The sequence below is a fragment of the Zingiber officinale genome, chromosome 10A, assembly GCF_018446385.1.
Source record: "Zingiber officinale cultivar Zhangliang chromosome 10A, Zo_v1.1, whole genome shotgun sequence".
In the NCBI taxonomy this organism is placed as follows: Eukaryota; Viridiplantae; Streptophyta; class Magnoliopsida; order Zingiberales; family Zingiberaceae; genus Zingiber; species Zingiber officinale.
In genome coordinates this window covers 64,740,872-64,753,941 of record NC_056004.1, presented here as the reverse complement: position 1 = coordinate 64,753,941, position 13,070 = coordinate 64,740,872, and the positions used below count along the sequence as shown (strand labels likewise).

The window sequence follows — 13,070 nt, the reverse complement described above, 5'->3', positions numbered from 1 at the left end:
ACCCTAATTCACAGATCTCTGCTATTGATCCGCAGCCAAAGAGGTGTTTCCGGAACCAAGATCAATCCACAGCAAAGCAAACCCTACAGGAAACCTTCCCCACTGTTCGGATCAGATTGAGACACAAATCACAAATCAAAAATCCTAATTACATAAAAAAATTTCTTACCTCCCAGATCTCAGTTAGGGAAAAAGGTGGCGTCGCTGTGATACACAAAGGGTACTAGGGCAGAAGTTGAAGACAGGGTCTGCTGCCGGAGCCAAAGCTGAGAGGGCTCGGTGTCGCTGCAAATCTAGGGCACGGCCAAGTGGAGGAGGTCGACGCTGGGGTTCAGGTGCTGGCACAGAGAAGCGGCCGAGAGGAGTCAGTGGCGTCGACGGAGATGCTAGGGCACCGGGGTGTGCGGTAGAGCTCCGTGCGTCGCCGGCGGCAGTGCTCCGTGCGTCGGTAGTGCGACTCGGTGCTAGGGCAGAAGGTGCGGCGGCGGTGGAGAACTAGGACACAGGGTAAGTAGCCGGCGCTAGGGCATAGGCGACGGTGGCTTGGCTAGGGCATGGCGTCGGTAGGGGTGGCGGCGGCGCGTCGCTCAGCGAGGAGGAAGAGCACCGGCGATGCTGTCGAGTGGAGAAGGCCGGCGTCGCGAGAGATGAGGGAAGGAGGTTTCGGCAAAGGAGAAGAAGTTTAAGTGGAAGCGAGGAAGAAAACCACCGTGCGGTTAGGGCTTGGGTTCGCACGAGGAAGAAGAGAACGCGAGTTCGGCGTCGGGGAAAACCAGAGGAAAGGAAAAAAAAAAGAAAAAAAAAAGGAAAAGAAAAATTAAAACTTGTCCTCATTAAAACAGGGTATCCTAAACAGGCTTTTCCGAGCCCCGTTTTTATCCTCGTTAACTCGTCCATACGAGCACTGAAAAATTTATAAAATTTCAAAAAATTCCCTTATTAATATTTACCTATTTTTCGGTATTTTACAGAAGTATATAGGAACAGTACTTAGCTTTTCTTTTAATGTGTTGAAGGCTTTCTCTTGTGCCTTTCCCCACTTAAATCCAATATTCTTCTTGATGATTTCCGTTAAAGGGGCAGCGATGGTGCTGAAATTTGGCACAAAACTCCTATAGAACCCGGCTAAACCATGAAAACCCCTTACTTCAGTGATGGTGCTAGGGGTAGGCCATTCCCTGATAGCTTTCACCTTCTCCTCATCAACTTCCACGCCTCTGGAACTAACAATAAATCCTAGGAAAACATCCCTATCTACGCAAAAGTTGCATTTCTTAAGGTTAGCAAATAATTTTTCACGCCTCAAAGCTTCAAGCACACATTTCAAATTATCAATATGGTCATGCAAACTCTTGCTATAGATCATAATGTCATCAAAATAAACAATAACAAATTTTCCAATAAATGCACGTAGTACATGGTTCATGAGACGCATAAATGTGCTAGGAGCATTCGTCAATCCAAATGGCATCACTAACCATTCATATAGCCCCTGTTTTGTCTTAAAAGCTGTTTTCCACTCATCTCCTTCCTTAATTCGAATTTGATGATACCCACTCTTCAAATCAATCTTAGAAAATATAGTGGATCCATGTAATTCATCAAGCATGTCATCTAAGCGAGGAATAGGGTGAAGATACTTTACCGTTATCTTGTTTACAGCTCGACAGTCCACACACATCCTCCAAGTCCTGTCTTTCTTTGGAACCAGCAGCACAGGCACAGCACAGGGACTCATGCTTTCACGAACATGTCCTTTGGTCATAAGTTCTTCGACTTGCCTTTGAAGCTCTTTGGTCTCTTCTGGACTACTTCGATAAGCTGGTCGGTTTGGAATGGAAGCTCCCAGAATGAGATCAATTTGATGCTCGATTCTTCTTTTGGGTGGTAACCCAGGTGGCGTATCCTTAGAAAAGACATCCTTAAAATCCTGCAAAAGAGACATCACAGCACTTGGCAAAGAAACATTATGGTTAGCCAAAGAAAGATAGGCCTCCTTGTATAGAAACAAGATCATCGGTCTATCGGAGTTAAAAGCACTTTTGATCTCTCTTTCTTTTGCATTGAAGCTCATTTTTCTTTCTTCTTTCTTTTTCAAGGCCGAACTCTCAATCTTTTCTTTTTTTCCACTCTCTGTTTTTATTCTTAGTCCACCATCTTTTTTTCATTTTCAATCTCATTTTCTTTTTCTATCTCAGCCACACCTTTTCCTCTTGCTGCAATGGACTTTTGGATCTGGAGTTGTTCCTCAAATACTTGACGAGGTGTCAAAGGTGCAAGTGTAATGTTCCTACCATCCTTGCTGAAGCTGTAGCGGTTCTTATACCCATCATGTGTGGTCCGTCTGTCAAATTGCCACGGTCTTCCAAGAAGCAAATGGCTAGCTTGCATGGGTACAACATCACACAGAGCCTCATCCGTGTACCTTCCAATCGTAAATGAAATAAGGACCTGCTTGGTTACCTTCATTTCTCCACTGTCATTGAGCCATTGGAGTTTATATGGCTTTGGATGCTTCAAGGTAGGTAGACCAAGCTTGTCCACCATTAACTTGCTTGCCACATTAACACAGCTGCCACCATCAATAATCAAACCGTATACCCGATCTTTCACATGGCAGTGGGTGTAGAAGATGTTCTCCTTTGCAGCCCGTCATCGTCTTCTTTAGCTTACATATGGAGAGCTCTTAGCACAACAAGAGCTTGGACATCAACAACAAGCTCAACATCACTAGTATCTTCAACTAATGGAGTGGACTCATTTCCATCATCTTCCTCTTCAGTTTCGATCTCCCCATTATCCAATATGATCATTGATCGCTTGTTTGGGCATTGAGAAGCAATATGACCTGATCCTAAACAACGAAAACATTTGATGTCACAATTTCTTTGAGGTTGGGAAGATGAGTTACCCCTATCTTTGTTGCTAGGTTGTGTCTTGGCTACATTCGTCTCTCCCTTTGATTTTGAAACTTCTTTCTCAGTTGGTTTTGATGATCCCCACTTCTGCTTCCAAGGGGATGAACTCGCAGCCTCATACTTGGAAGATGATCGCACTCCTTTCTTAAGTTGTCTTTCAACTTTCATTGCCATGTGTACCACATCGTCAAGCTCCACGTAGTGATGCAGCTCAACAATCTTGGCAATCTCATTGTTTAGGCCACAAATGAACCGAGCCATGGTCGCCTCCCGGTCCTCCTTAATGTTAGCCCGAATCAAGGCTATCTCCATCTCCTTGTGGTAGTCTTCCACAGTCATGGACCCCTGCTTCAGACTTTGCAATTTCAAATGTAAGTCCCGATAATAGTGAGATGGAACAAACCTTCTTTTCATAACGACTTTCATATCCTCCCAATTGTCGATGGGAAGCTCACGGTTTCGACATCTACTCAGGGTCAGTTGATCCCACCATATAATGGCATAGTCGGTAAAAGCCACCGCAGCAACCTTCACTTTCTTCTCCTCCGAGTAATTGTGACAATCGAATACCAGCTCAACTTTCCTCTCCCATTTAATATAAACATCAGGGTCATTTTTACCTTGAAATGGAGGAATGGACAGCTTGATGGTGCTCATGTTACGATCTACGGCTTCCCTTTCTCGGTGTTGCCTTTGAACATGCCTTGGCCTTTCGGGTCTGATAGCCCTAGCCCTCCTCCAAGTAGCATTGGAGACCACTTCGTTGCTCGCCCCATCATCATAGTCATCATCTGGGACATTTGGAGCAAAATGTGGCCGCTGGTCGGGTCTCCGATGCCTAGGTAATGGCTCTTGCTAAAGTTGTTCGAGCCGATCCTCATGCCTATCCAACCGATCTCGAATCTCATTGAACACGACATTCATGCGCTCAAATTGTTGCTTCATAGCCCGCATGATTGTAGTCTGATCAGCCCCTCCTCCATCACTTGGATCAACCCTGCCACCGTGCTCTCGAGACATAGTGAGCTGCAACTAAAATATTATGAACAAAGGAGGATCCTCACTCACTCCCTCACGTATTTGCACTCAGTTGGATGTCACAAAAACACTCGTGTTTCACTCAAAAAATTGAGTTCTCTATGCTCACTTGTTTTCCTCCAAAAAGTTCTAGAGAAACTAAGCAAGTCAAAATAAGCAAACACTTATTCAACCCAACAAACTCAGAATACCAATTCTAGGCTCAGTTGGATCGAGGTTACGATGTCAATCAAGGAATGATGGAAAGAAGATATGAAGCAAACAGAAATGATGATATGATGAAGCAAAATAGAATTGATGATAAGATAGAGAAAATCAAATCAAAGCAGCACAAAGGAGATGGTAAACGGAGTTGAAAAGAAACGTGCAAATGGAAACAGAATCACGGCAACCACAGATGGCACTAGATGTATATCACTAGATGCAATCAAAACAAATCAAACGATCTTTGTTCTTCCTTTTCTTTTCTGCTCTCTCTTTTTTTTTTTTTTTTTTTGTTCATCCTTATTTTTTTTCTTTTCTTTTTTTTTTTCTTTTCTTTTTTGCAACAATACTAGAAAGTAGATGAAGATAACAAGATTGTGATGATAAAAACAAAATAAACACTAGGATAGATAGATAAACCTGATTTGGAACTTGGCTCTGATACCAAAGATGATGCGAATCTCGACGAACAATGTCGCGAGACCCAGTAACAATAAGATTGGAACTCAGTTCCAGGATCGTCCAAAGGAGGTTTCGGAGGGATGGAATATTGACCCGTTGATTATAGAGAATCAAGAACCAATATTATGAGAACAATGGAGAATATCGACCCAATGATTATAACAAAACCAAGAACCGATATTATAAAAGTGCTGAGAATTACAAGTGCTCACCCGTAATCCCTATAGAGTTGTTGAAGAACTACAAGGGGGAAAACTCTCTCAAAATATAATGTTTGCTACCCTCTTTGATATCTACTCAAGACATTATATAGAACTAAAAATGGTAGTTTCCAAGGCATGGAAAGAGAAGATAATGTATACAAGTCTTCATGCACACTCCCTTTCCAACAAATGGTAGTTTCCAATGCATGGAAAGAGAAGATGATGAATGCAAGTCTTTATGCACACTCCCTCTAGCTGTCCTCCAACTTGGGAATTCATCCAAAATGTAGGTGACATTAAATGGCACACCAATTCCAACCAGAATGGTGTGTTTTCCCACCATTCTAGTATGGTATTTGGCTAGGAACATGTTGCATCATGATATTCCATTCTTCTGCAGCTAATTGGCCCATTTTAGGGTCGACTTGTATGAAGTTGATCATTCGGCATGGCATCGACTGTAACTCCATAGCCTTCCCTTCCAAGATACGAGATGTCAATGCTTGTAAAGTATGTTGAACTTGCTTGACCTCTGTTTTCATTATCAGCTCAGCTGGCATGTGCAGTCCTCTTCATACTCCTCGTGGTTCGGAACGTATATCTCGACTTGCAGTCTTGTCTCATTGGCTTGGAGCTGATCCAGAGTTGTATCACCTTTCACCTTCTCAAGTGATGAAAATCTTCTGAAAAATATCATCCAAATGATATTTATAACCATCCCATAGTATACCAAGAGTCTTCACCCTTTCATATTCTAATCCAATGGCTCAAAATCAACCATTCAATCCAATGGTCAAATTTTGACCATTCAACTTCCTTTGTGAACTCAAGTTCACCCAATGAGTCTAACCCATTGATTCCCATGCAATTGAACTCAATCTAACAATTGGATCCCTTTGAGTCTAACTCAATGAGTCAAATTCAGATTACACTTAATCCATAGATTCATCACATGAACATCTCTCCATATCAACTTGTTCTTTGTGTGTGACCCTATAGGCTCTCGTAACATTGGCAATGTACCCAAATCAACATTTGCGATACATAAACAATGAGTGGCATCTAGTAAGGCATCATTGCTACCCAAGTGACGAGAAAGTCGAGATCCGACCTAACCTGATTGTGGCTATCATCATGTATGACTTGGTCCCTCTATCCTTGATATCTAGATTGATCAATGAGGTATAGACCGTGTCATCCTCTTATCAATCTTTGTGTTTCTTGATCTCCAAGTAGACACACTTATCAAATAAGCTCAATATCTCATATTGAATTATTTACGCATGGTCATGCTTTCTTGTGTCCTACTAATCAAGAGGCCCACAGATATCGTTTCCGTCATATGGAAGAGATATATCCCATCTATATCACTCACATCCCTCCGTATAATTCATTGCATACCCAGTGATCAATTTTATAGTCCACCCTGTTACGGGTGACGTTTGACGATACCAAAGTATACAAGTCCTTATGTAGGGAACCGTAGTGACTTCAGGTCTAAGGACTATTCATACCAATAGTCACATGAGAATGTTTATGATACTCATACGACGATCCATGAAACATTCTCAAGGTGGGTCATTCAATATATATTCTCTAATATATACCCATGTGTCAACCTGATATCTCATATCCATGATGAGATCAAGTCATCCGTTGACCTACATGCTAGTCTTAATGCATTAATATTGTCCTTGTATATTAATGATCGACTTGGAATAGTTAAGAGTAGTGTTCTATACAATATCTCACTATCAATTCAACCAATTGATATACTGTAGATAAGAACCTACTACCCAAGGATATTATTATATTTATTCAATCGGCACTGAACTGCAATTCACCCCTTTGAGATAGAGTTAGCTTACTAGGGAAATGAATGCTATGTTTCTCTTAATAGCTTGTATTCATTTGAGACCTTGTGTAGACGATGCATAAAATTTTTGAGAGGGATGAACCTTGTGTGTGGCAGGTAAGTGCCTATCGCTGGAAGTATAAGGTCTTGGGCATTTCGGGCCGCAAAAACCGCTTTTCTGAGTTGCGGAAACCCCAAACCCCAAGCCACCGGATCCATGCGAAGTAAAATAAAACAAAAAATCGACTACGAGTTTCTTACATCTAGATCTACACTAGGAGAAGGAAGTTACCCTCGATGTGATGCCCTTCACAATCCCGCTCGTCCAACGGTTCGCCCGATCTCGAGATCGTCAAGCGTACGATCCTCTAGAAGTATCCACACGAACAAACTAGGTGGAGAGGCCAAACAAAAGGTGTGCTAGCACCTATGAAGTGTTCGGCCAAGGAGGAAGAGAGGGAGAAGAGAATGAGAGCAAGAGGAAGAAGATGAAATAAAATGCCTTGAATGAAAAATGAATTCCATTCATCACAATTAGTGGCCGGCCACTATTGTAACCTCCTCTCATTTAATGTGGCCATTAAAATGAGGAGGAGATTTGTAACCTCCATGAGGTGGCACACACATGTTCTAAACAAGATGATGTGTAACACCATTATTGGCCACTTAATGCCAACTCACAAATGATGTGGCATAAAGTCAAGTCAAACTTGACTTTTCCTCTTCCTCTCAAGTCAAGTCAAACTTGACATTATAACTCCCATGGTTGATCTAATCCAACCATTTGATTCAAGCCAATTTAATATAATGAATCTAATTCATTTAATTAAATTGATTCAATGAGTCATAATCTAAATTAGACTCATTGAACACATGAATCAACATGAGTCCAACTCAATTAGTACAATTAGGATACTCTTAATCCAATTTGATTCATCACATGAATCTAACCCTCTTGGTTCATCATATGAACCTAATCTCCATCTAATTGTCCTTTGTGTGTGACCCTATAGGTTCTTATAACGTTGGCAATGCTCCTAAACCCATTTAAAAGAATAAGTAATGAGCGGTATTTAGCAACATATCATTACTACCCAAGTTTTAAGAATGTTGAGATCCAACATCACCTTGTGACTACTAATTGTGACTTCTCACAATATATGACATTGTCCTTCTATCCTAGACATCTAGATTGATCAATGTGAGGCATAGACCGTGTCATGTCATCCTCTAATCAATCTAAATCTTCAACTCCAAGTAGACTCACTAAATCAAATGAGCTCAATATCTCATATTGACTCATTTGGGCATGGCCATGCACTTCGTGGTCTCACTCTATCAAGAATATCGATGTCACTCCTATCATATAGGAGGGATAGATCACATCTACATCACTCACTTCCCTCCAGATAATTTGTTACATACCCAGTAATCGCCTATATAGTCCACCCAGTTACGGGTGACGTTTGACGAAACCAAAGCACATAACTTCTTATGTAGGGAACCATGGTGACTTCAGGTCTAAGAACTAGTAGTCATACTAATAATCACATGAGAAAGTATATGACACTCATATAACGATCCATGATAATTTCTCATGGCGGGTCATTCAGTATACATTCTCCAATGCATACCCATGTGTCAACTTGATATCTCCATATCCATGACTTATGAGATCAAGTCATCGAGTTGACCTACATGCTAGTCTTGTTGCATTAACATTGTCCCTGAATATTAATACTCGACTAGGAATGATTAAGAGTAGTGTTCCCTATATCATCTCACTATCGATTCAACCAATCGATTGATATAGGTAAGAACCTTCTACTCAAGGACGCTATTATACTTAGTTTATTTGGCACCAATACAAGTAAGCATAATAAACAAAAACCAAATGCCTTTATATATAAGAAATATGATACAATGAGTCCATACAACAATCATCAAATGATTGGCTCTAGGGTTCTAACTAACAATCTCCCACTAGCACTAGTGTCAATCAGTGTAGGCTCTAAGCCCCAATGACCTAGTGTGACCATCATGCTTCCTCTGTGCCAAAGCCTTGGTCAAGGGATCTGCGATGTTAGCCTCTGTGGGTAATATGCAAATCTTCACATCTCCTCTCTCGATAATCTCTCGAATGAGATGGAAGTGTCGTAGTATGTGTTTGGTCCGCTGGTGTGAGTGAGGTTCCTTAGCCTGTGCTATAGCTCCATTGTTGTCACAATAGAGCTCAATAGGGTCAGCGATACTAGGAACCACCCCAAGTTTAGTGATGAACTTGCGGATCCAAAGTGCCTCCTTTGCTGCCTTTGATGCAGCAATGTACTCGGCCTCTGTTGTAGAATCAACGACTGTGTCTTGCTTCGAACTCTTCCAGCTCACAGCACCACCATTTATGAAAAACACAAACCCTGACTGCGATCGATAATCATCCTAGTCGGTCTGGAAGCTAGCATCACTGTAACCCTTTACAGCTAGCTCGTCATCGCCTCCATATATCAAGAAATATTCTTTAGTCCTTCTTAAGTACTTAAGAATATTCTTGACCGCTATCCAGTGACTTTCACCTGGATCTGACTAGTATCTGCTCGTCATGCTCAAAGCATACGAGACGTCAGGATGAGTACATAGCATGGCGTACATGATAAATCCTATGGCTGAGCCATAAGGGATCTGATCCATGCGGTCTCTCTCCTCTTTAGAAGAGGGACCTTGAGTCTTCGAAAGACTCACGCCATGTGACATCGGTAGAAATCCCTTCTTAGAGTTCTGCATGGCAAACCGAAGGAGTACCTTGTCAATGTATGTACTCTGACTTAGGCCAAGCAATCTCTTAGATCTATCTCTATAGATCTGTATGCCTAGAATGCGAGATGCTACACCTAAGTCCTTCATTGAGAAACAACTCCCTAGCCAGATCTTGACAGACTGTAGCAAAGGGATGTTTTTCCCAATGAGTAGTATGTCATCCACAAACAATATGAGGAAGACAACTATATCCCCTACAACCTTCTTGTAGACACAAGGTTCATCTTCATTCTTGATGAAACCAAACTATTTGATTGCATCATCGAATCGAAGATTCCAGCTTCGAGAAGTTTGCTTTAGTCCATAAATGGACCTATGCAGCTTGCATACTCTGCTAATATGCTGTGGATCTACAAAACCCTCAGGTTGTGTCATGTACACATCCTAGAGCAGGTTTCCATTCAGAAATGCGGTTTTGACATCCATATGTCATATCTCATAGTCATGGTATGTTGCAATAGCAAGCATGATCCGAATGGACTTAAACATTGCTACTGGAGAAAAGGTTTCATCATAGTCAATACCATGAATTTGCTTGAAACCTTTAGCTACCAAACGACCCTTATAGATAAGTCCATCCATATCAGTCTTTCTCTTAAAGACCCACTTACACCCTATGGATTTTACCCCTTCAGGTGGATCAGCCAAAGTCCATACTTGGTTAGAGTACATGGATTCCATCTCGGATCTCATGGCCTCTAGCCATTTCTCGGAATCTGGTCTCATCACAGCTTCCTGATAGGTGGTAGGCTCATCCTCTATGAGCACAACGTCATCATGGTCAGACAAGAGAAATGAGTATCTCTCTGGCTGACGACGTACCCTATCAGACCTGCGAAGAGGTATGTCTACTTGAACTGGTTTTTGTTCCTCAACTCTTTGTGGAACAGCATCATCCACAACATTTTGTGGTTGCAGTTCAACTTCCATCGAGGCTTCAGTGCTATTGTTCGCATCTTGAACTTCTTCAAGATCGAACGCGCTCCCACTAGTCTTTCTAGAAACAAAATCCCTTTCTAGAAAGACCCCAGTCTTTACCACAACTACCTTGTGCTGACTGGGAATGTAGAAGTAATATCCCTTAGTTTCCTTAGGATATCCAATAAAGTAGTACTTGTCAGATTTAGGTCCTAATTTGTCTGAGACTTGACGTCGAACGTAAGCCTCACAACCCCAAATCCTCATAAAAGACACCTCGGCTTCTCTCCCAGTCCATATCCTATATGGTGTCTTTATCACGGCCTTGGATGGAACTCGGTTGAGTATAAAAGCTGTCGTATCTAGAGCATAGCCCCAAAGGAATGTCGGAAGATCTGTGTGACTCATCATAGATTGTACCATATCTAATAGGGTGTGATTCCTTCTTTCAGATACACCATTCCACTGTGGTGTTCTAGGAGGAGTGAGTTGAGATAGAATCCCACACTTAGCTAGATAGTCACGAAACTCATGGCTAAGGTATTCTCCACCTCGATCTGATCGAAGTATCTTAATACTCTTGCCAAGCTGGTTCTGTACTTCATTCTTGAATTCTTTGAACTTTTCAAATGATTCTGACTTATGTGTCATCAAGTACACATAACCATATCTACTGAAGTCATTAGTAAATGTAATGAAGTACCTATAACCGCTCTAGCAGCGACATTTAAAAGGGCCACATACATCACTATGTATAAGTCCTAACAAATCAGTCGCTCTTTCGCTGTGCCCACTAAAGGGAGTCTTGGTCATCTTTCCTAGTAGGCATGACTCGCACGTCTCATAAGATTCAAAATCAAATGAGTCGAGCAAACCATCCTTATGGAGCTGGGATAAGCGCTTGTCATTTATATGACCTAAGCGACAGTGCCAGAGATAGGTTTGGTTCATGTCATTTGACTTGAACCTCTTGGTATTTATGTTATAGATAGGGCTTTCAAGGTCTAGAATGTAGAGTCCGTTCATCATAGGTGCACTATAATAGAACATATCTTTTAAATAAACAGAACAACATTTGTCCTTTATTATAAAAGAGAAACCTTTCTTGTCCAAACAAGAAACTGAAATTATGTTCTTAGTTAAAGCGGGCACATAACAACAATCATCCAACTCTAGTACAAGCCCAGAGGGCAGAGATAGAAAATAAGTCCCTACAGCAATAGCAGCAACCCGTGCTCCATTGCCTACGCTTAGGTCCACCTCGCCCTTTGCCAATGCCCTGCTATTTCTCAGCGCTTGCACATTAGTACAAATGTGAGATACACATCCGATATCTAATACCCATGATGAAGAAATAGATAGATTGACTTCTATAACATATATACCTGAAGTGGAAGTCTCACTTCGCTTCTTCTTAAGATCTTCCAGGTACACCTTGCAGTTCCTCTTCCAATGCCCGGTCTGACCGAAGTGGAAGCAGGTAGCATCCATGGCGACCCCTCCTTTAGGCTTCAGTGCCTTGCCTTTGCCCTTGGCTTGGGACTTTCCCATGCCTTTGGGCTTGCCCTTGCCCTTATGTTTCTGAACCATCATAACAGAGTTGGGCTTAACCTTCTTAAGGTTGAGCTCAACAGTTCTTAACATGCTAAGTAGCTCGGGCAGTGGCTTGTCAATTTCGTTCATGTTGTAGTTTAGAACGAATTGACTATAGCTATCCGGCAAGGATTGCAAGATCAGGTCAGTGGCCAGCTCTTGGCCAAGCGGGAACCCCAACTTCTGTAGGTTTTCTATGTACCCAATCATTTTGAGTACATATGGGCCTACGGGAGCCCCATCTGACATCTTGCACTAAAATAGTGCCCTTGAGATCTCAAATCTCTCGTGCCTCGCTTGACCTTGATACAGTTGGCGAAGATGTTCAACCATATCGTAAGCGCCCATCAACTCGTGTTGCTTCTGAAGCTCAGAGTTCATGGTCGCAAGCATTAGACAGGCCACATCTAATGCGTCATCTTGATGCTTCTTGTAAGCATCTTTGTCTGCTCGCGTGGCATTGGCAGGAGGAGCCTCTGGAATGGGCTGCTCCAGAACGTACAGTTTACGTTCCTTGGTGAGAACTAATCTCAAGTTCCTGTACCAGTCCAGGAAATTTCCTCCGTTGAGCTTGTCCTTCTCAAGGACAGAACACAGGGAGAAAGAGTTCGTATTCGACGTCATGGTAATCTACAACAGAAATTAAAGCAGAAAGTAAATATCATATTCTTTTAATCATTTAATTAGGCCTTTAACTAAATGATGCTCCCATTGAATTCTATAATTCATGTGGGACAAGATCCACATCATACTATGCCTTAAGTTAGCTTTGGCTAAATCGCCCAAGACTTAGTATGATCGGTAGGTAACAATTTACCAATTACATCTCTATGCAACTCTTGTTTATAGGATCAAGATCCGCATTTATATTAAAACTCGAGTTAGCTTTGGCTAATACGCCCAAGAATTAATATAAATGTGATTTTGACCTATCTACCAACCATTGGAAAATGCCTATAGTTAAACTCGATCCAATTGAGTTAACTAGTTACTCAATCTAATTGAGTTGTACTCACCCATGCGTTGATAAGCGGGATGAAGATTGTCCCTCCGTACCCTACCAAGATA

The 13,070-nt window shown here is 41.8% G+C and overlaps 1 protein-coding gene across 1 annotated transcript; it reads right to left on the bottom strand.

Annotated features, from left to right (window-relative positions):
• Window positions 1–2,145: 2,145 nt before the first annotated feature.
• Window positions 2,146–3,575, bottom strand: LOC122026681. Its single transcript, XM_042585411.1, has 3 exons — window positions 2,912–3,575; window positions 2,674–2,854; window positions 2,146–2,572 (listed from the first exon to the last, which is right to left on the bottom strand). The coding sequence occupies exons 1-3, from the start codon at window positions 3,573–3,575 to the stop codon at window positions 2,146–2,148; spliced, it is 1,272 nt and encodes a 423-aa protein (XP_042441345.1).
• Window positions 3,576–13,070: the final 9,495 nt, after the last annotated feature.

Bases quoted from the DNA above. Each gene is read 5' to 3' on its own strand.
- LOC122026681 (XM_042585411.1), bottom strand. From the start codon at position 3,575: ATGAGCACCATCAAGCTGTCCATTCCTCCATTTCAAGGTAAAAATGAC. The intron at 2,855-2,911 runs GTAACTCATCTT...TTCGTTGTTTAG, and splicing joins ACCTAGCAACAAAGATAGGG to GATCAGGTCATATTGCTTCT. The intron at 2,573-2,673 runs GTAAGCTAAAGA...TGATGGTGGCAG, and splicing joins GTGCTAAGAGCTCTCCATAT to CTGTGTTAATGTGGCAAGCA.